At 44.0% G+C, this 24,207-nt stretch overlaps 1 protein-coding gene across 2 annotated transcripts; it reads left to right on the forward strand.

Annotated features, from left to right (window-relative positions):
• Nucleotides 1-73: 73 nt before the first annotated feature.
• Nucleotides 74-22,313, forward strand: mypn (myopalladin). 2 transcript variants are annotated; one of them, XM_085800449.1, is made up of 21 exons: nt 74-319; nt 2,004-3,119; nt 9,470-9,645; nt 9,741-9,792; nt 9,879-10,320; nt 10,829-10,903; nt 12,232-12,373; nt 12,910-12,933; nt 13,322-13,438; nt 13,523-14,306; nt 15,008-16,123; nt 16,207-16,339; nt 17,601-17,678; nt 18,647-18,868; nt 18,969-19,118; nt 19,199-19,278; nt 20,070-20,196; nt 20,282-20,489; nt 20,623-20,788; nt 21,637-21,770; nt 21,863-22,313. In XM_085800449.1, the coding sequence occupies exons 2-21, from the start codon at nt 2,005-2,007 to the stop codon at nt 22,039-22,041; spliced, it is 5,520 nt and encodes a 1,839-aa protein (XP_085656575.1). In that variant the 5' UTR covers nt 74-319; nt 2,004; the 3' UTR covers nt 22,042-22,313. The 2 variants fall into 2 exon arrangements, with proteins under 2 accessions (XP_085656575.1, XP_085656577.1); XM_085800451.1 differs by lacking the exon at nt 17,601-17,678.
• The last annotated feature ends 1,894 nt before the right edge of the window (nt 22,314-24,207 follow it).

Here is a 24,207-nt window from a genome sequence, read left to right on the forward strand (position 1 = left end):
TGGCCAATGAGCAGGGACGCCACCCAGACACATGGGCCAGGCCTCCCCCCAAAATAACCTGCGACCACTGCACTGACAAATGTTGCTACTTTTACTGGTGACAGGTTACCCTAGCTACTCGGCTCCATATTTTCCCGTAAACTCCAAGGTTAACTCTGCACTAGAAAAACCAGGAAGGCCGGGGCAGCTGCCTGTGTCCCACATTTCCCCAGGTGGCAGCAAACGGGAAGACCGGGCGGAATCTCCCTCTTTGAGCACAGGTGCACCCCGAGGATTTACCGGTCCTTCACTGGGGGGGGCAGCTGGGTTTATTCTGAAGGTAAAACACACCACCACCACCACCACCACCACCACCCCCTAATTTGATTGTTGTTCAGTGTCCTGTTCATCAGCCTGATATGCTGTGTATAGCCTCAGAAAATCTCTGACATTGAGCCTCAGACGAGCCGGAGTCTATTTCTGTTTGAATGTTATGCTTCTGTTTAATTGAATTATCTTAACCTGCCTGGTGTGTGGTGCTGTGTTTAGCCAGGGGCCCGTTCGTCCGTGTGTGGCCGGGGTTGTGCGTTATCTCACTCAGCAGTGGCTCATTTATGATAATTATAGTTCTGTTTGTGTAATTGTATTTATGACAGATCGAAATCCTGGTTTCACAGACACACGGAATGAGAGGGACTTCTTCCTTCCTTTTTTTTTTTTTGTTGATTTTCTTCATGTAAACTGACCCCTCGCTATTATTAGATATGACTTGGGCTTGAAGGCTGTTTGCAAAGGATTAATGTACACAACAGCTGCAGCTTCAGGTCTGTTGGAAGGGCATTGCTGTCCCTCTTAATTGCTCTGATTTGAGTGTCAGTAGCATATGTGTACCCTATCTCATGTCTGTATTCAATAACTTGCTCATGCCCAGTGTGAAAAAGTGTGCAAAGACTAAACGACATGCAAGTGTGTGGTTGGTGTGAGGTAGAGTGGGGCAGAAACCTGCCTGCCTTTATCCCCTCAGATCTGGTGTCAGCGCATGAACCTGACACGGTGTCGAGACGAGAGGAAGGCTGAAATTAGGCTAAAATAAAAAGCTATTAATACCACATATCCCCTGCTTTTAACCATGGCTCCTGTGTTCATGGTTTGTCATTGCCCCAGATATTTCACAAGGGAATGTTTTCATATGTTTGGTGTAATATTAATGTGGGGTTATGGACCAGTTTAAGTCTTTGTGTTGAAGATCTAGTGTATTTGATGTGCAGGGATGAAAACAAGGGCTTTGATTTTAATTTGTTGACACCTGACCATAAGTCATTCCCCCTTTTTCTTACCTTTTTAAAGTTTTAAAGTGGGAGACATGTCAGTGATGTCAATGACATCAGAAAAGAGGAAAGAATGTGAATCAGTTCTGAAAAATGGTGAAGAAAATTCAAAATATCTAGTCTCTAGTGACAGAAGACAAAGAAAAAGAGTAAATCTACACATCTTAAAAGATGGAAGTTGTACGTTTAGGCATGGGTCACGTTAACATGATATCAACGATGACAAAATTACATTGCTGCATGGTAATTTTCTTCTAAGAAGCCCATTAGTTAATTGGCTTATCTTTCCAACTCAGCTGCTTATCATAAATGTCTAAAGGTAGATGTTTCTATTAAAGCTCCATACAGTATGTAGATGTCCATGTGTAGTGTGATTATAAAGGGTTCTATATTAGCACTGTGAAAGTGTCAAAGCCTCAGTCAGAGAGAGGCACACATCCCGTATTCAGAAACTGAGCCTTAAAACCAGCCGTCAGTACTTCTGTAACTTTGTGATGTCACAACAGCCAATTGAAATATACCACCAATTTACCAAAATTGTAAAATATGGGACATGTTGAAGCAAACAGACGTGATTCATTCGGTTCTTAAAGTGAAAATATACTGAGCCACTTTGGAGGTAGGAAATTACTTTAAAACCTGTGTGTTGGAAACTGAGCTGCAGTGTGATTGATTGCCTTGTGATTATTTTCACAGCATGCAAGAGAACAACATTGACCAGCCACCGTCACTCTCTCAGCTCCTCAGAGAGAGCTACCTGGCCGAGGCCCGAGCCCAGCAGCGCCACAGCGAGATGAGCCGCTCGGACGCTTCCTCCACACGTCTTCAGATTTATGGATCACTCAAAGGCAAGGCTGACGACTCCGTGGGCCACAGTGACCCCCAGTCACCAGACCTCTCCGCCTTCCTCAGCCAGGAAGAGCTGGATAAGAGCGTGAACCTGGCCCGCCAGGCCATCGGACATGAGCCTCACGAGGAGAGGGCGGAGGTCAAGGCCTCCGGCGCACCCTTAACCCCTTCCAACATCTCCTCAGTATCGGTTTCTTCCTCCACACCCCCTTCTGTTCCCCTCACTAACCCCTCTCCTGCTCCTTGTGCTGCCCCCACCTCTGTGCCCCTCACCCAGCCAGCCCCTGAGTTCAAAGAACTGCCAGCAGCACACACAACATTCACACCAGACAGAAAGGTGCACAAAGCCTCCACACGGCAGGACCACGTGATCAGGAACAGCAGGGACTCCAGCGAAGGATTCAACGACGACGACAGGTCAGCGAGGAACGCCCCGTACGGGATGGAGACCCAGTCCAAGAAGGAATTCCTCAACAAGGCAGCAGACTTCATCGAGGAGCTCTCCTCTCTCTTCAAGGCCAACAGCTCCAAACGGGTACGACCAAGAGCGTGCAAAACTCACAGGAGTAGGGTCCAGAACAAGAGCCAGAGCGATGAGACAGTTTATCCCCTCAGCTCAGACGACAGGGAGCGCGCCATCCTGCCTGTGGAGGTGGAGGAGGAGGAGGAGGAGAGAGCCGGCCCTGCCGTGAGCCACCAACCAGAGGTCCAGCTGGACTCTGGGACTGGGCACGTGGAGTTTCAGGACTGCAGGATTACTGAGGAGCAGCCGTACAACTGTGTTTCCCAAAAGGTGGAGGAGGAGGAGGCTGAAAGCTGCGCCCTGACAGAAACTCCGTACCCAGCAGATCCCGTGTGTGAGCCTCCTAGTTTCATCCAGAAACTGAAAAGCAGGGAGGTTCCAGAGGGAAGCAAGGTCCAGCTCGACTGCATCGTGAGGGGACTCCCCGTGCCTGAAGTCCGGTGAGTGAAACCAGAGCTTTAACCTGCTCATATAACTTTATATTAGTAACAGATACAATAAGACTTCATGTTTCTTGACTCTTCCAAAACAAATCTAAATTTATCTCACTGAGTAAATAACATATGAATAGCTGAGGCCTGTGTGAACTAACTGAGCTTTTGTCAGCAGTAGAGGAGAAACCTGTTGGTTGTCGGTAGACTTTAAGAGCTGAAGGTGAGGGGTCAGAGCAGGGTCAGTCATGATGATTATTAGTATAAATTTAAATGAGGTACTTTGCTGTACTTAATATTTATTCCACAAATGAGGATGTTGCACACAAAACGTATGATGAACTCAAAATGAATGCATCTTGCCCAACAGCATGATAGTCTAATAATTAGACACAAACTGTAACAACAAAACTTACCCATTAAGTCATCAACACTATAGTACAATACCATAACATTTGATAGTATAGGACGGTAATTGAGTATTTTAATTTAGTGCATTTGCTAATTTTAATTCAAATGTTTGGGAATAGGAAATAACAACTGTAAAAACATGCTTTTAAATGAAGCACACAGAAATACTCAGTGTGTGTTAGAGCTCATGTCTTGTCATGTCATCAGTATTAACTTATCACACACATGATGGTATTGCCACCTCGCTAACACCTTACATGAAACTGCATGAGAGCAGCACTAAACATATGTGTGAGGTCATTCAGGATCGGTGTTGCTCTTAGTTTGTTTACCAGAGATCAGTTTGTTAGCAAGTTTGTTTTTCAGTAAGATGTCTCCCTCAGGAAATATCAATTTAAGAGACCCTTAATGAAAAGTGGTGATGTTATGGGTTTACGTAAAAGCAGCTGATCTAGACTGATAATGTGTGACATCATGAACTATATTGTGTCTTGGTTTACACTATGATCTAATTACTTTAATTACTGAGTATTATAAGAAGTGTGAGTTAAGGTGAATCATACTGTTATAGATACAGAAACACAACATGTGATGGTGAACAGCTGATTCTGATTGGTGTTTGTTTCTGGGACAGAAATCACATCAGGCTTAGTTAAGTTAAAGGGATAGTTTGGCAAATTGGCCCATTGCCATAATCCCTATAGTTTTAGGAGTAGGTTTGTTACCTTTATTTGTCGGTGTGAGCTGTTTTTACAACGGCGGAGCAGAGCCGCGAGCTGCTCAGAGCTACGTTATGGAGGCTAATGGGATTTCTTGGTTTCCCTCATCAAACTAATCAAATACACAATCCAACAACTCCAAAACACTCTCATAGACAAGTTGTGACCTGCACATTCACCACGCTATGAGATAATAACAGAACGTTAGACAGAGTTGTTTTCGAGGTAAATTCATGCAAAACCGCTGATGCGCGTTCCCGTCAGGGGCAGTTTTTCGGCAAGCAGTCTCTGCATTTACCTCGAAAACAACTCTGTCTCGTAACGTTCCGTTATTGTCTCAGCGTGGTGAATGTGCAGGTCACAACTTTTGGCATTTTGGAGTTGTTGGATTGTGTATTTGATGAGTTTGATGAGGGAAACCAAGAAATCCCATTAGCCTCCGTAGCGTAGCTCTGAGCAGCTCGCGGCTCTGCTCCGCCATTCTAAAAACAGCTTGCACCAACAATTAAAGGTAACGAACCTACTCCTAAAACTATAGGGATTATGGCAATGGACCATATCTATTTTTAACTATTTTAACTATCGCTTTAAGTTAAGTTAAATTCAGTCAAGTCAAGACAAGACAAGACATGACAAGACAAGACACCTTCATGCATACATTTTGAAGGCAAACATGAACCATAAGTTTGAAATCATCAGGTTAAACGCTTTTGTCTTTTGCTCTTTGTGCCCCCATCAAAAGCTTAACTGATTGAGGCTGAGGTGTCACACTATATGGGGGCATGGGCTTGTTAGTCCCACTGCACATTGTTGAGCCACTAACATATACTTGTTCAGGGGGAGAATGTAGCTCTAAGCCATTTTTAGACTGGACTGGCACTGGGAGCTGTAGTAGAGTCTGATAATGGAAGTGAGTGAGCTCGTGACAGAAGTATGAAGAGTTTGGTGAGATGATTTATACGGCTATTGCTTGGTGTGCAGCTTTATGTGGTTTGTTTCTTGCCCCTGAGGATGTGAGTTCTGTTGCCGTTGTTCCTACGTAGAAAATGTGACTTCCTCAAAACTGTGTTGTTTGAGCGTGGTTCTTATTTTACATATTCTGTAAGGAAGTTTGTGCTTGTTTGTGCACTGCTCACTCATGCAGTGTGTATGTGTGTCGTCAGGTTCATATTTCCCCTAATTCTGCAGAGCTGCACTGTCTCCGATGCGTCAGACTATAGCATTGTGTGTATTCTACATCTATGTTTAGCGTTGTGCGTATGTGATGGGGTCAGTCAGTCAGAGCTCCCAGGCTCCGGGGAAGGTGGGGGGGGGGGATCAGAACCAGAGAGGGGAATCTCCTCTCTGGTTCTGATCTCCAGAGGGAAAATAGCCCGGACAGGTGCAGCCGGCGAGTGGGCAAAGGAGCGAGGGGTCTGTGACTCACAGGCCAGCGGCCCCCTTCTACTACTCACGCTTTCTATTTAGACCCTTACTCAATAGAAAAGATATCAGCTCAGCTCATGCAGAGCGCTGTGAGCACATTCCTGCAGCGTCGACTCTGTTGCATCCAAGTATCAGGAACAGAGACTAAGTGTGGCCTCGTGTTTTCTCTGCTACTTTTTTTTCATGTAACAGACTAGATGTCAAACTTAAAGGGAGCTTAGTTTGTAACTAGAAAAGGCATTTCCAAGAATGGAAATGGTGTGACTGCTGACAGCAGCTGAACGCTGTTGCAGAATTAGCAAATAGTGCAAGCAGTGATCACCATACAAATATTTGACCAAGGTCGGACTCGAACCCACAACCTCATGGTCAATAGACTTCCACTCTGCCTCTAGGCCACAGTGCACACACAGTTGCAGAGACTGTTGTCTGTTGATGAGCTGCACTCTGTCTCACTCTGACATCAAGAAAGCTTGAGAGTCAAGCTTGAATGACTTAGAATGAAAATTTCTGTGAATTTCAGGCTGAGAGCAGCAGTTTCAACATGAAGCAAGTTATCAGAAGTCAACAGAGGACAAGTGTGGCTACAAAACTGGAGAAAATAATTTGTCTAGAGTTTAATTTGCAGAAAAAGTTAAATATTTTAAAAAAGTATAAATAGTTAAAAAGAGAAAAGTAATGCTGATAAAGTTCAAAAAAAGCTGCACGTTTTGATATATGAATTGTTGAAATAGCACAACACCTAACACACTAACCATATGGCCACAGAGAACCTGAGTTACAATGAGCTTTATACTATGAGGAATCAAAGACTGTCCAATGACAGCTGAATAATTGGAATCAAAAGTCAAGCAATGAAGTGAAAAGACTGAGGCAGGAATCGAACCCATGACCATATGATCACTAAACCTTTACTCTGCCACTCGGCTACAGAGAGCACACTGCTTTCAAGACTGTTGTCATTCATTGTAATGTGATGATGTGCTGCAAACTGGTATGAGTAATCAAGGAGATAACAAACACCTGTAACCAATTGAAGGCGGGGGAGGAGAGCAGAATTCAACGTAACATAACAAGAGTTCTTCCCTTGGATTCGAACCAGTGACCTGAGGGTTGGCAGGCATCTACCCTAACCCCTACACTACAGTGGAGTTGTGAAGAAGAGAGGTTGAGACTTTGATGAATGTGAGATTTTTTGTGAAAAAGTTAAATATTTGAAAAAGTATAAATAGTTAAAAAGAGAAAAGTAATGCCGATAAAGTTCAAAAAAAGCTGCACGTTTTGATATATGAATTGTTGAAATAGCACAAAGTATGAAGGACTAGAAGAAGACCGTAAAAAGGCGGAAGAAAATGGCCAAACAGAAGAACAATAGTGTGACTGCTTCAGCAGTCACACTAATTAGAGGAACAGTTTGTTGTGTAAAATGCTTCTTGAAACATTTTAAAGTCTGGAGTTTGAGACATTTTTAGTTGCAGTGCCAAGCAGGCTAATTGGCTGCATATTTAGAAGTAAGAGCATCTGATCGTGGGTGATTTATGAGTTTGATGAAAGCAGTGGATGTGATATATGACTGTACGATGACAGAGGGCAAAGCATTGCCTCATTCCTGTTTGTTTATTGGCTGGATTTAATAAAGCATCAAGGCCTCATGTGCTCAAAATAGACAGACTCAGACGTAGAGGCTGCTGCACATGATGCTGCTCAGGAAAGGGGGGAAGTTACAGGTTTACAATTATAGTCGTAAAAAATAGACTGTTGCCAACCGCCATTCCAGGATACTAGGTGTCACTAAGTAGACATTGGCCCATATTTGATGATACTGAACATCAACAACTGGCATATTATTATATATTGCGTTAAGTAAGTAAGTTGAGTGTCTACCCCAGAGCCACCTCTGACTGAATTCTGAAAGCAACAGAAACAATAATAATATTATTATTTAATATAAATAGCATATCATATAATTTATTTACTAAATTATCACAATGATTTTTGTTTATTTATTTCTAATTTGACAGTGTAAAATAGTAGATTACAATATTAAAGTCCTGCCATGGATCTTTGCTGAGAGGCATCCCCTTAAAAATAAAAGAAAAAAGGCTTGATAATTAATTTTGATGAATAGATTTGAATTAATTTTAATAGATTATGCTTGTTGCTTTAAATCTATTTAGATTCATAACATCAACAGTGCATTGAAGCAGCCTGCAAACTGGCATGGTTTGCTGCTGGTGTTGCTTCTTGTCTTACAGGGAAAGAGATAGGGCTTGCTCATCAAAACCTTTTCCTCTTGGCCTGCATAACTCTACTGACTGGCACCATGCCAGAGGCACGATTAGGGAACTGCGAAAGACACCACATGGTACCAGCCCCATAGAAACAGTGTCATAAGGTTAATAGGAGGGGAAAAAGCAGTGTGGGTTTGAAATGGTAAAGCAAAGGTATACAAATTTTTTTTTTTTTTTTTGGGTCGCTTAACGGCACCTTCGTTGCAGTGGAGGTTTGCGAAATGTGGCAAATTAAAGGTCCGACATTGTGTAATGTGAAATTCAAGTGTGATAACAAATCAGGTCTGGGTTCTATATTAATACTGTGAAAGTGTCAAAGCCTCAGTCCACAAAGAAATACACAGCCTCATAATAAGAAACTGAGCCTTAAAGCAGAAGTAAGCGATATTTTTATGTTAATATAAGTCTTAAATAGTTATATCTTCCGACAGCAATCACTTACATAGAGTGTTTGGACCGAAACACGGGTCTCTCAGTCACTCTGCTCTGCTGTAAGCCGAGGAGAAAACTTTTCTCGTATCCTACAAGTTTTATCCAATGAGGAGAGAGAACGGCATGAAGGGCTGTGTGTGCAGCCAAGGGATGTGCCTGAATGTGGTGACGTAGGGACGAGGACCAATAGATCCATGACGAGGGCGGGGGCTGCTCACTCCGTCGGCTGACAAGAAGTTATGGTGCGTTCAAGACAACTCGTGTTTTTTCGACCTGTGAAGTCGTACCAGTTCGATCTGGTGCGAGTTCATGGGTCGGAAAAACACGAGTGGCCGTTATAGTTACTTTCACAGGCATCAGGTCGGAGAAACGCGAGTTGCGGGTTGCCTGGAACGCTACAAAGTCGTAAGTCGTGACTTGAAGCTGTAATTTACGGTTTCAAAAGCCTGCCTGGAACGCAGCATTAGCCAAAACGACCAGATCGCTTACTTCTGCTTTAACTAGCTGGCATGACTTCTGTAACTTTGTGATGTCACAACAAAGTAGTCACCAAGCCCCGCCCACTGCAATTGCACTGTAATAACAGAACAGAACAGTTATTGCCTCTCCAAAACTAGAGTAAAGTGCACAACAGCTGTTCAGTTTGAGAAACAAGATAACTCCCCGACCACTGGATACTAAGTGAATACAAAATCTAAATGCAACCAAAGTTTCTGAAATAATGATGATAAACAAAACTTCTTTGATATTTGAGGTAATTGATTAATATCATAAAGATGCCCAATAAACACATAATCATGTGTACTTTCAGTGTACTAAATTGCACGGTGTGTATCCTTGAAGTTTAAACCCCAGACGACTAACCACTGCTCCACCATGCCACCCTCCCCTTCTGCACATACAAACCCCATTAAACATATCAAAATGAATGGTGAGTGCAACAGTTTACTGTACACTGTGGTGATTTTTACCAGCACATTTAAATGTCGTGTTGCACATGATTGAAAACTGTTGCAGTGGAGGAAGCTGCAATACAGCTACGAGCCGTTCTGAGCAGATTTCTGTATGTATTTAATCACAGGTGGTTTTGTGAGGGTAAGGAGCTGGAGAACAGCCCAGACATTCAGATCATCACCAACGGAGAGCTGAACTCTCTGATCATCGCAGAGGCGTTCGAGGAAGATACCGGACGTTACTCCTGCTTCGCATCTAATTTCTATGGCACTGACTCCACGTCGGCTGAGATCTACGTCGAAGGTCAATCTTATTTATTTATTTTTTTTCTGGGTTATCAGTTTTACAGTGTCATTGGTGATGAACTACACACGCCTATCTGTTCTCTTGTCCTACAGGTGCTTCATCTTCAGACTCTGAGGGGGAGCAGCATTTTGAACACGTAGCTCAGTGAGTTTTTCTAGACCCACTTAAAAAAAACATCACTACCTCATTTAAAACAGACCATTCTTCTCTTAATTCTGTGATTTTTAAAGGCTGCAGAGGAAAACCCAAGCATCAGCTTCAACTTCACCTCCATCATCGGGCCAAACCCTCTCTGCAGAAGAGGAGGATCTTCTGTCATCCAAACCTGTAGCAGCCACTGAGGAACCAGCAGAGGAACTGTCCGCACCATCGACTCACCAACCTCCTCTACTGGTCCAGACCGCCACCACAGTACTTTCTGTCCCAGACGTCTCTAAAGTACCTGTGGCGTCTGCAGCGGAGCCTGCTCAGGAAGGGTTAACTGGAGTGTTACCTGAACAGGTGTTTGCTACCCTATCACAAGGCGATACAGAACTTTTAGAGGTCCAGGAAGTGTCAGCGTCCTCCACGCCACAGGTCGCTATACTGACAGCTACGGCCCCTCTCTTGAACACGGTGGGTTCACCTGTGATTCCTGTCCAGGAAACCCCAACACAAACATCTCAACCTGAGGTAAAACATCACACAAAACCTCTCTACACCAAAACCTTTGTTTTAAAGGGGACATATTATGCTCATTTTTGCTTCTTGACATGGTACCTTGATGTCTAAAAGTAATGTTAGTAACATGCTTTGGTCAGAAAAACCAAAAGATTGAGCACAGCTGGTTCTCTACACACCAGTTTCACAGCCCTGCTCTAAACGGTCGGTTTAGAAGCTTCGCTCTGGTAGCTGAGGTAACCATGGTAACCACGGGAGCGAGGGCTTGAATATTCACATCACCCGGCTTGTGATGTAATAAGCCGGGTGAAATTAAAACGGCTTGTTAAGAGACACATTTTCTTACTATGGCAGTTTACAAAATATTGATGTAGTTGTCAAAACTGACATTTAAGGGGTGAGGAGGCACTCTGGATACGCAAATACACATACTAAAACAATGAAAAAGTGAGTTTTGCATAATATGTCCCCTTTAATGTTTAGTTTAGTTTATTTCAATCTGTATGTTCCCTGTTGTCAGAGTCAAACCTCCAACCACAACTACCAACAAGGATTAAAAGGTCAAGTTATCATGGCTGCTCCTGTATTCACTAAGGTAGGGTCCATGTACAAAGCATCTAGACTGCTGTTGAGTATTATTCTGTAGGGCTGACCTCCAAAAGTCGACTATTCGACGATTCGATTCGGAGGGGTCTGATTCGACTATGAACCTCGTAGTCGAATCTAACCAAGACCGTACCATTCTGACTATATGGGGGTGCCCACGGCTGCTGAGCATAAATTGTTACATAGAATATCTTTTTTCGTTATAAAAAGCCTATTTTGATACAAAATCTGCCTACTTTCTGTTAATAAAGAGTTCAAAATGATCTGTGCATTTAAACGGTAGTCTTAGCTTCTTACTACGTATTAATAAATCACCCACTGCAGTTGCACAATCAAATGAGCGGAGGTGAGCAGTAGGACCGTCAAAGTCACGGTACTCAGAAGTCACTGCAGAACACTCACTGAGTGGCAAAAAGACGAGGGGCAGAGCCGCCAAAGTTTAAAATCAAGGAAGTCTGACAGTCTAACTTTGTCAACATTTATCATGCATGACCTAACAGCAAAACATTGTGAGGTTACATCTGACTTTGACCGAGTTACATTCAAGAACCTGCTTTCAATCACGGAAAATAAATTAACTCCAGCGGTGATTTTTTTTCGATGGATCAGCTGTGTTTACCGTTTCAAGTGTCAATAGTTCTGATGGTTAGACAGATGAATTAGTCCCTAACACATCCTAAAGTTTGACATGTCAGAGTTTTTCAGAAGAGGAACTTGTTTTTTTCCGACTTCCGAGTTGTCATGAACGCACCATCAGTGTCGGGAGTCACAGCTGTGATCTCGTCCCTCTGCAGCCTGTCTGTCTCTCTGCCGGTGCCGCGGTCACACTGTGTGTGTTACAGGATTGATTAACGTAATGTACGGATTGTCGAGTCCTTCTGACCTCCGTTTGTTTTGATACTACTATGTTTTACCCGGTTTCTCTGTGTCCACGACCACCGCTATCCTTCATCACGTTGAGGGATGTTTGATTTGCCACTCACAGTGCGAGCAGGAGCGTTGTCCAGGGCAACGTAACATAAACGCATACCCTGGCTCACTAAAAATCATCATTGTGGGAAATAAATAAAGGTATTTGTTTTACACCTCCCATATTTTTTAGGTGGTTTAGCTCTTTTGTTTGAAACGGGGAAAAGTCGCAAATTTGCTGCTATCTTAAAAAAAAAAAAATTATAAAAAAAAAGGTTCGACGATCAGTCGACTATGGCAAATTCTGACGAATCAGATTCGACTATGAAAATCCTTAGTCGAAAACAGCCCTATTATTCTGTATATCTATTGATGTAACAAACTGTAGGGCCGGTCTTTTCCCACCAGAGCCTGCAGGAGCTCATTGCATCAGAAAGCCAGCTGGTGGTGCTAGAGTGTCGCGTGAAGGGGACACCCTCACCCAGAGTGGACTGGTACAGAGACGGAAAACTCATTGAGGACTCTCCTGACTTCAGGATCCTGCAAAAAAGTAAGTGCTGCCGCTGCTGCTGCTGTATTAAAACTGCAAAGATCTTGTCCTTTTGTATTTATGTCTAGTTTAATCAAGAACAGGAGTTTTTAAAAATACAAAATGTAAACAGAAAGCCATTGCATCTTTAATTCAGCTTAACTAAAATTAGTTAAATGATGTAAAGAAACTCGGCATGCAGACAAGAAAACAAAAAACATTGATACAAGTTGGACTTTTTATGATAAAATATTATGCCTAATATACATGTTGACTTTTTAATTTCTAATCTTTTCCAGTGGTGAGAATTTTAATGAGCCCAGAAAATGGTAACATTTTGATATTACTTTTAAAGTTAAGAAAGTCCTTCCATGTTTCAATCTACCGCTAAAAAACTCAGAATTGTGTTTTGAAACTAATAAAAAAGGTTTTCTTGCTCTGAATCAATGTGGTATAATCAGTTATAATAACGAGCCATGGCGAGATGCTGATGATATTAGAACCATGACTATAGCTGTTGCACTTAATCACAGTTTTCTCATTTGTTTCCTTTTCAGAGCCCAGATCTCCAGCTGAACCAGGTACATATTTTATAAAATCCTCATCTGTCAGAAACACAAGTGTTGTGACCGCAGCCCAGCAGCTGCCTGTCTGTATACGATGCTGCAGTGTGTACATATTACTGAGCTCCAGTGTTTATAGTCATTGGCCGAGGCGTCTGTTCTTCTTCTGTACATAAGCCAGGGCTGCTTTTCCCTGACTCTGCACCATATAAGGCAGTTTCCCATCCTGTGTCAGGACACCATGGCAGATCATTTCAACTTGTGGCTGCACATAGACTCTCTACAAACAGCCCCCACTGCTAGGCTTTTCCAAACACAAGTCATGTAGCTTTGCTCTCTGTGTTAAGATGCAGTCACACCAAACCAACCCGATGATGTGAGTATCACTTTTCTTTTACTGCTCTAGAGGAAATATGCACTTTGGTGATTGCTGAGGTCTTTCCAGAAGATTCAGGGCAGTTCGCTTGTACGGCAAGCAACAAGTATGGAACCGTGTCCAGCACTGCTGCACTGAGGGTCAGAGGTAACATTTCTGTTTTGCTTTTTCAAAGCAGCAGCAGTCATCATGATGTTCTTACAAACGTTCACTAAGATTTCTCTGTATCAGGCAATGGCAGGAGCAGCGGCCATGCGAGGCCTCCCAACACTTTCACTATGGAGCCCGCTCGAATCCAGGAGCCGTCCCCTACTACAGCTCCCACTGTAAACCCTCAACCAGAGGTTACTGTGACCAACAGCATCAAGCCCCACTCCAGCACCATCCGCCTCGACCCTCTCGTCTCCAGCACCTTACGCCTGGACCCCTTAAACACCAGCACCCTCCGTCTGGACCCGCACAGCTCCAGCATGCTGCGCCCGGACCCCCTCCGCACCAGCCTGCCCAGTCTGGACCCCTCCAGCCTGAGCAGCTCCTTCCTGAACACTCGCAGCACCAGCACCCCAAACCTAGACCCTCTCCACCTCTACCAGGACCCTCTGGGATCCAGTGGAGCCCGTCCGGAACCGCAGAGCAGCGGACAGGTGCTCTCATTCCCAAAACCCTTCGCCGCTCTGCCCGCGGCCGAGGCTCCAGCTGAGCAGGAGGGGTCCAGACCCGTGCTGACATCATCTGACACCAGCCCTAAAGCGAAGGGGGCATCGAACCATCACAACGGTAACCCCGTAGTGTTGCCCCTCCCCGACCCTCCTCCTAACTCCTGCCTTAAGACCAGAGCTCAGGCTAACCACAGAGACTCTCGCTCCAGCTCCAGAGTCGGCCTGCGCGTGCACTTCAAACTGCCCGAGGATGAGGAGGACGAAGAAAGCGACGCGTCCAGTCCGTGTGATGATGAAGACATCACCGATGCGTCGTTCAACAAAGAACCGCCGCCGGTGCTGGCTAAACCCAAACTGTGAGTATAGAGCAAAAAGAGAACAGGTACACGAGTCTCAGGAATTTCACACTGGTAGAAAGTCAGAAAGGTGAAGCAGAGGTCCAGACCATGTCCCTAGTCTGAGATAAGGAGGTATTGGAGAGGAGGGAGGTTCCTCCTCCTCCTCCTCCTCCTCCTCCTCCTCTGGCTCCACTCGCAGCTGTAATCAGTTGCAATTCATAAATGAATGCATGCGGACTTCAGATGTGGACCTTTCGGCTTTCTAAGACAAAGGATGGCATTTTCTATTTGTAAGTTTACCTCTATGCATCTATGTTCATCTAATCTTGAAGATAATGCTGTATGGTTTCATTTGATAAGCTGCTCGTTGTTGCGTTCTGTACTTCATCATCGGCTTTAAACAACCAAGATAAACAGAGAATATGCAGTTCAGTCAGACTAAACCAGCAGTAAGTCGATGACAAATGAAACACAACGTCCTGTTTACTGTAAGTGTTTTGAGTTTCGAACAGTGTTTTGTTTGTAGGCTACTTGTTAGTAGCCCATAAATGGTCAGAGTATTCCTCTTGCTGACTTTGGCTCATTCCCTGCGGGGTTTACTGTGCGTGAACCTAATTTACGAGAGCGGCGCACTGAGCCTCTCTCATCCTCACCATGTATAGTGTCATTTTTCGGTGCTTGATCTGTTATTTTTGCTTTTGCTTTTGCTCTGCCGCCAGGGACCCGGCCCAGCTCCAGCTGCTGCACAACCAAGTCCTCATGGAGCAGCAGCAGGACACCGAGCCCGCCCAGCCCCCGACGCACGTCCAGCCTCAGTCCCACCCCCCATTCCAGATCCAGGTCCAGCCCGAGGTCCAAAGCTCCCACGAAGGTCCGCTGTGGTCGTCCAGAATGCACCGTGAGCCCCAGCCACCGCCTTTCCAGCCCTACCTTCACACCGCGCCTCCCCCACACCAGACCCCTCCCCAGTCCACCGCCGCGCCTCCGCTGACCACCACCGCCTCCCCCGCTCCCTCGCTGAGCTCTGCTCCGGCACTCGGCGCCACCTCGTCGCCTCTCCTCAACGCCTCCCCTGCTCCTCCTCCTTTCAGCTCCCCTCCTTCTCTCCCTCAGTTCAAGACCTCCTCCCTGGTGACCTCCCCTCCGCCCGCTCCACACCTCACCACGGCGCCTCCTTTCAGTGCTGTGTCCATAACCCAGATGAACACCATCCACGCCTCCCACCTCAACCTGTCCCCGGCGGCTCTGAACGACCGCACGCCCACTTTCCAGTTCTCTCCTCCGGCGCCAAAGCTCAGTACGCTCCCCGCGGATTCGACTCCGGCCTCGCAGCAGGTCACCTCCCCCGCCGCTCTCCTGAGGAGCACCCACGCCTCCCTCATGAACCTCACCGCCTCCTCCTTCAGCTTCAACTACGCCCGGCCCAAGGAGTTCATAGCCGCTCAGACCTTCTCACCGGTCAGGAGTCCTTCCCCAACCGAATCCCCAGTGCCGCTGCTCCACGAACTGGCCGCCGAGCTCAACTCCTCCGCAGCCAGCTCCCCGACCATCCCCCCGTTCTCCCCACCACCTCGATTCTTCCCCACAAGGGTGCTAACGTCCCCCACCAGCCCTCCCTCCCTCGTATCCTCACCCATACCGGGATCGGCGCACTTCCTGAACAGCAGCTTCGCCGTACGAGCGCAGTCGCCTCCTCAGGCCTCTTCTCCCACCTCCAGCAGCTCCACGCCCAGCCCCATTCAAAACCCCGTGGCCTTCCTCAGCTCCGTCCTGCCCTCCCTCACCCCGAGTCAGGCCACAAACTCAATGGGCTTACCTAAGAGAGCTCCTTTAGGGTACGCCCACTCTGACGGACTGTAATTCTCGTAAGAACTACTGTGAACTGCTGTAACACATTTTTATCCCAATCTTTCCTAAGGTTACAAAAAAAGGTACCTAAAGCCCGGCTCCCGTCGATTGAAGACATTCGTGAGAGCAGAGAGAACCTCCTGCACGACATCGAGAAGAAGCTTCGATTTAGAGACGATGCTCCACAGTTTCCACATCAACAGGTACCAAGTATTCTCCAGCTCCACACCTATGATTGACTTCTCCTTTAATGACTCTCAGTTGCAGTGATGTAGTGGTGAATACAAATAGTGAAGCAAACAGCTACTTGCACAAACAGTAACTTATCTTCCTAAGCTTTATCTCAGCCCACAAGGTCGGTCTACTGGAGTCTTACATCCCTGCTCAGTTAGATACAAGACTGTGTGAATGTCAATAAGTGATCAACTTGTGTTAGTAGGTCCTCATTAATTCTAACTAACCAACTGCTGCGATCTAGTTTATTTAATTCTTTAAACGACAATGTTTTACTGCAGGCTACATTAACCAAAGACTGTGCTACATTCTCACCTGTCTCCTATGGAAACACAAAGTCTTTAATTAAATGAATATGTAAATAATTAAGAAATAATCACACGCTTAGAAAGATAGATAGATGGGTAGCATGTGCAACCTAGTTAAAGCTCCATACAGTATAAAGGTAGACGTCCATGTGCAGTGTCATTATACAGCAGGTTTAGATTCTATATTAATACAGTGAAAGTATCAAAGTCTCAGTCCACAGAGAAATGCACCCAACCTGTATTCAGAAACTGAGACTTAAAACCAGCAGTCAGGACTTCCTGTAACTTTGTGATGTCACGGTAAAGCAGGGACCATTCACACTGGATGAACACTTTACATAAAACAGGAAAAGTGCAAAATATTAGACTAAATAATTAATGTAAATGTAAAAACTCAAAATATTTTAGTTTCTGTGCACCTTTTTCGTTTACAGCAGAAGCAACTTAGATAATGACTTTACATTGTTATTGCTAACAGGCGACAGTTGGCATGAGCTGTCGAGCTGGCTAGCTTAAGAGGCAGGGGACATGCAGTCTTTACCTCACCAACATTTCTTTCATTTGAATGTATGCCACATTATCGTCATATAAATATTTGATAATTATTTAATAATTAATTTAACATTGAACACTTTGAAGCTCCATAGTCTATTAATGTGTTAATTTCGCCCCTTTACAGAAAAATGTATTTCAAAATGTAAACTCCTAAAGAGCCATAAAATCACTGAAACTGAGTCAGAGGTGATGAATAACAGAGCGTCAGCCTTCATTCCCTCCCCAGCCACTCATGGTTATCCATCACTGCGTGTCAGTGTACTATAACAACAGATGCATGCTATTAACCGTAGCTCGTGTGCTATTCCATCATGTACAGTTTGTGTGTCTCTGTTTGTGTTCATCATCCATCCCTATCCTCTCATAGAAGCTGAGTAATGAGGGGAAAACAGCGAGCAGACCGCTTGGACCAAACATTCCTGCTACTGTCATTAGCTATGATGAGGTACAAGGATCTTCCCGTCCCAGGCACTGCTTTGCTTGAGGCTGTATGGGTTACTGTAACATCTCAGCCCCAGATTAGGAAACTTTGAATATTCTCATACACTTATGTAAATAATACTATGGTTAATTAATAACTCTAATCAAGCATTCAAGCTTCTGTTAACTAATATATAACCTGCACGTATAATCTAAACAGGTTTAAAATTCATCAAGCTAATGTAATGTAACCAATCTACTGTCTGTTTTAATTCTAGCTAATGTTCTCCAGTTTTTAATGAACTGATTTTACAGTTTCCCACTGAAGCTTGCAGCCCTTTCCTCCTGATTTCCACATCAGATTTCCCATAAGGAAATATTTTTTTTTTTAATTTTCTGAAAAATCTCATTTCACAAACCTACATATCATCCTTAACACTTCACAAACTTTCATAATCTCCCAGTTTTATCTTTCTGCCAGCCCCTATTTGAAAAAGCTACCAAGAGGTTGTTAATATGAATCAAATGAGGGGTCTGAAGTGATTTTTTTCTTTCATTTCTACAGTTCGTCTTCGTCTGTTCTCTGTTTTACCCTCAGCATTATTTTGTTTTTTGGTTGGAAGGGCAACATCTTTTTTTTTTCTTTTTACCACACAGGGGTGATACTGTCAGACAGATGCAACTGCATGATCTCATCATCAAGTGGTTTAAAGTCACAATCTGTGCCCTTGAGTTACAGATTGTTTACTTTAATACCTCTGGTGCTACATGCACAGAAGCATGTTGCCTCCTAGCTGCTGCATACCTCTCCAGGAGCATTTGTTTCTTTATCCCAACATGTTAAGCCTCTATGTACAATATGTGCATGGTATTGTATTGTACATTAAGTCAACTCCCAGGGAACCTTTGGGTAGACACAACAACAGATGGTGCATGCAGTGACTCGACACTGCCTGTGGCGATTACTTTGATGTAGTGGTTTTCCTCTTCCAGGAGTACAAAGTGTCCAGTTTTGAGGCGAGACTAATGAGTGAGATTGAATTCCGTTTGGAGCGAACACCGGTGGAGGAGTCCGACGACGAGGTGCAGCATGACGACGTCCCTACGGGAAAATGCATCGCGCCAATATTCGACAAGAGGCTGAGGAACTTCAGGGCGATGGAGGGTGTGCCTGTCACCTTCTCATGCAAAGTTGTGGGAATCCCTCTTCCAAAGGTGAGAGGTCAACAACATCTGTGCTGCACAAACCACTGACTGCATGATCCTTTACCTTCACGCCCCAACAGTCCTCTTTCAAATCCGTCTCCCTCCTCAGGTTTACTGGTTCAAGGATGGTAAGCAGATCTTGAGGAAGAACGTCCATTACAAGAAGATTAGAGAAGGCGACGGGACCTGCGCTTTACACATAGAGTCCACAACCAATGATGACGATGGCAACTACACCATCATGGCAGCTAATCCACAGGTCGGGCTTCACTCTCAGGTTCCTCATCTTCCCTCCAGTCGTGAAATCTAATCTGATGTTTTATATCCAACCACCTTCAGGGACGAATCAGCTGCTCAGGTCATTTAATCGTCCAGACAGGACCTCCCAGAAACCGACTGGCACCTATTCACTCTCAGAGGTGAGCATCCCTCTGTGTATCCATATCTATACTCAAACATACACCATAGCCAAGAGTTAAAGGGATAGTTCAACATTTTGGCAAATTCACCTATTGCCATAATCCCTATAGTCATAGCAGTAGGTTCATTACCTGTAATCATCAGTGCATGTTGTTTTCAGATCAGCGGGGCAGAGACGTGAGCTGCTCAACGAACACAATGGAGGTGAATGGTACAGGTCCCCTGTTCCTCATCAAACTCAACAAATACACAATCCACAATCCAATCCAACAACTCCAAAACACTCTAGTGGACAAGTTGTGACCTACACATTCACCACGTTATGGAATAATCATGTACAATTATGTAACATTACGACACATGAAGCAAATACTCTGAACTACTTGCGCTTTTGAAATCACTCCGCCCAGCAGCCATGTCTGAAATGTAGTTCTGGCTACGGCTACGCATTTGCCTCGAAAACAACTCCATCTCATAATGTTATACTATTAGCGTGGTGAATGTGCAGGTCACAACTTGTCCACGAGAGCGTTTTGGAGTTGTTGGATTGTGTATTTGATGAGTTTGATGAGGGACAGGGGACCTGTACCGTTCACCTCCACTGTGTTCACTGAGCAGCTCACGTCTCTGCCCCACGGATCTCAAAACAAGATGCACCGATAATTAAAGGTAATGAACCTGCTCCTATGACTAATAGGGATTATGGCAATAGGCGAATTAGCCAAAATGTTGAACTCTCCCTTTAATGTGGAAGTGCATACGTGCTCACCTCTTCTTCGTGTTTTGTCAGGGTAAGAACCCGCATACAGGAAGTTGAGAGTGAGCAAACCCAGGAACGCTTCTTTCGGCCTCACTTCCTGCAGGCTCCAGGCGACATGCTGGCTCACGAGGGGAGACTGTGCAGACTAGACTGTAAGGTAGGACCAGGCCCTGGTCTCTGACACCGTCACTGAGATATGGCACTTGAGCCTCGCCTCACTGTGCGCCCTGTTGTCCTCCCAGGTGAGTGGACTACCCAGCCCAGAGCTGATGTGGTTGGTCAACGGGAGGCCAATCTACCCAGACCTTTGCCACAAGATGCTGGTGCGGGAAAATGGCGTCCACTCCCTGATCATCGATCCTTTGATGCAGAATGACGGCGGCACGTACACTTGCATAGCAAGCAACAAAGCAGGACAGAGCTCCTTCAGTCTAGAGCTGAACGTAGTGGGTAAGGACTGGATGACCAAGGACCATGTTAGATGATGAAATGATAATAATTACTGTTTTTTTGTTGAACACTTTAATGTAACATCCTGTGCCATGTTTGGAAGTTCCTGTAATCTGACTGGTGTCTACTTTAGAGAAAGAGACGAAGCATCCTCCCCAGTTTCTGGAGAAGCTTCAGAACATGGGCATCCCTGAGGGAACTCCGGTGAGGCTTGAGTGTCGGGTGGTGGGCATGCCCCCTCCACTCATCTTCTGGAAGAAAGACAATGACACCATCTCTAGAGCTAAGGACAGAATCAGGTCAGTAGGAGTTCTGCACCTCCACCGTACCTGGGCCCAGTTGTTCAAAGGTAATCTGATCGGATTTTCGATAATGGACTGGATCAAATCTTGAAAATGGGTTGTTCAAAACAAAAAACGGATTCTGAGATCGGATTTGATCACGTAACCCAATCTTGGTTCTAATCTGGATCAAACCCTCAGTTTGTGTTGTTCAAAACCTTTCAGTAGGATCGGGATAACTTTGATCCAAAATCAGGATTATTCTGATCCCAGCAGTTTGGCGGTATCAGTGTGGATTTCAGGAACAAAATTCAAACTTGTGAAAAAACAGCATTTATAATGCAGTATATATACATTTATTGAAGTATAGTATTTTGCTCCTGATTTTTTAAACCATTACAGTGTTAAAGTAAGTTAAGTTAACTTTTGATTATTCCACATATGAAGAAATTTCCCCCACCTACTGGATAATTAAATTAAACTTCAAGTTTGAATTTGAAACACATGGAAAGATATCCACAATTTGACTAATGTACTGTATATTTGCTCTTTTATTTATTCAAACAGCCAGACCAGATAAGGTCTGAAACAAAAAACAGCACAGTATTCTACCTGTTTTTTACATACCTAGTAGCCTTCAGTGTGATATGTAGTCCCAACTAGAGCACTCATTATCCAGATTTGGTAATCTCAAAAAGTTTGTATCTGGATCAGACTGATCCAATCCAACTTTGCTTTGAACAACTGAGATAGACGGATGATGTGATCCTGGAAAATTAATTTTGGTCCAGATTACACCTTTTGAACAACTGGGCCCTCATGTCTACAGAAGTTTAAATTAACTCTTTACTCTCTCTTCACTGCAGCATGACGCAGGATGCCACAGGATATGTGTGTCTCCTCATTCAGCCAACAACAAAAGAGGATGGAGGCTGGTACACAGTGTCAGCAAAAAATGAGGCAGGAGTTGTGTCCTGCACCTGCAGGCTTGATATCTATGGTAAATATTGTGTATAGCTTCAGTCAGAGATGTGCCACATATTCAGCACTTCACTCTGAAGTAGTAATACACGCTGTCTGCTGCACCTTCAGCACAGTGGCATCAGAGCGTCCCCGCACCCATGAAGAAATCCCCGCGCACGGGCAGCCGCTACGCCGCTCTGACCGGCCAGGGGCTCGACATCAAGTCGGTTTTTCCCACGTCAGACACCAGCCCCATCCTGTTCTCCAGCTCCCCGCCCGAGGCCGTGCTGGAGAGCGAGGAGCTGTGAGCCCTCCGCAGACGCTCTGGGTGTGGGAGGCGCTTAAAGCAGAGTGATTATCTGAGCAGATTGTCATGTGGTTTGTGTGATGCATTTGAAGTGATACATTCAGAATAGAATGGCAAAGAGTTGCTGCGTTAAAGCTATCAAGCACTGATAGTGGGTTTGTCACCATTCCTATTTACTCAAGTCGTATGAAGAGTGTTTCACGTACAGCAAAGTGACAGATTTGCAAAGTCTTAGTTCATGAGCCATCCGTGGAGTGAAGATTGTTCTCTGACAGGTTTGAATGATCTACATTTGTTTTCTACATCTTACTCAGCTACAATAGTGAAGTTGTTGCTGAATGTAGGTGATAACAACTGTTCTTAATAGTTAGTCCTGTTCTCTAAGTGGTATTAACACCACTTCTTTTTATTGCAAATCACATGTACAGTGGCTTCTTAAAGTTTCCAGACCCCTTCACTCCTGCAAACTTCAATCTTTTTTTAAATTTTTTATTTTATTTTATTTTAAATGGATAAAACATTTTGCCAGTCGGCAATCCATAGTGACAAAGTGAAAGAGAACATCCATTCACCACAATCATCCTTTTAGGGAAAACTGCGGGAATCCGAGCTAGCATAGGGTGAGGGTGGGCTACAGGTCACCAGTTAGAGTCAACAGTTCACCTGCATGTATTTGGATTGATAAAGGGAGCTCACATGGAAAACATGGAAACTCCACACAGAAGGTTTTGTTGCTGTGAGCGGATAGCGAGAACATGACATTAGAATCTTTTGCAAATATATCAAAAGTTAAAAACTAACATCTTTACAAAAACATTCAGTTCACTATGATTCAGTGCTTTGCGGATTTTGGACAGTTTATCTTGTTCTTCCTGACACCTCGACCTCCAACAGACTGTAAACTCCCATCTTCATTTCTCTACTGATGCTCCATGTGGTTTGTAATTTTATCAGTTTAAATTTGAATCTTCAGCATAATAAAAAGTTCAGAAAGTGAGCGGGTGTGAACGCTTCCTGAAGCCACTGTTCATGCACTGTTAGTACTAGTTTCTTTTAAACTTTATATAAAAAGTAGTAAAAAAAAGTTATTGTTTATTAATAATCAGTATATTAGTTGAGAGTATATGAATAGACATTTGAATGTGCCGTTCAGATCAGTTTAAAGACTCCAGCAATGTGGGATTCTTTCTACACTTAACTAAATTATTTCTCTACGTCCATCACTGGGTCACAGTTTTGCACTATGGTTTTCATGTGCATGCCCATAGATGATGAAGATGCAATACTGTATAACTCAACAAACACTGTATCTGCTCACAGCCGTAATTGTAGTATGTTGTTAGTCTAATTCATAGTTTGTAGTTAAAACACTGAAACACTTTCTTTGATTCTTTTTTCTTTTCTTTTTTTGCTTTCAGATGATTTAATTAATCTTTGCATTGACAAAGATTTATCTCCTTCATCACATTTACAGTTCAGGACATATTATCAGAGGAACGAGTCACGACTCATCTGAGTTTATTTGTGATAAGATGCCACCCAGTGAAATGTATCCCTCAGAGGTTACTATTGAACCTTGATTACTAAAAGAATCTGTTTAAAAAATATATTGGGGAAAAGTTTGAAAGCACATATTCAACTGATGTAAAATTGCACATTGTAAAATAGTTTTGTTCTCCTAAGAATAAAGTTATATTTATTCAAAATTGTTTGTTTGTTTTGTATTCACGCTGCACAGACGGCATCTGAAATAGTTCTGCATCATTTTCACATCATTTCTATATTTAAGAATATTATGGCCGTTCAAAGAGGAACATGGGAATTCAAATCATGTCATTATGGAGACCTTGTATTGACTATGCTGTAATCAGAACCCTATTAGCTTAAACTGATGCCAGATTCAAAACAAATAGGAGAGCCCAGAAGCCAATTAAGCATTGCTAATCAGTCCAATTAGAGGGGAAGGGAGTTCAAATAGGCATAAAATTACATTCACCTTACGTGACCTAATTATAGTCCCAGCATCATCTCACCAGCTGCCAGACCTACTTGTTTCCTCGCGGCTTTATGTGTTGCTGAGATGTAAATATCTGTGGACTCCACTGTTTTGAAAAATTTTATTTCATTCTTCATTCTTTTTTTCATCTATTTCTTCCAAAGATTACTA

This window comes from Trachurus japonicus, chromosome 15 (assembly GCF_045865225.1).
Source record: "Trachurus japonicus isolate A0001 chromosome 15, Traja_1.0".
Lineage (NCBI taxonomy): Eukaryota > Metazoa > Chordata > Actinopteri > Carangiformes > Carangidae > Trachurus > Trachurus japonicus.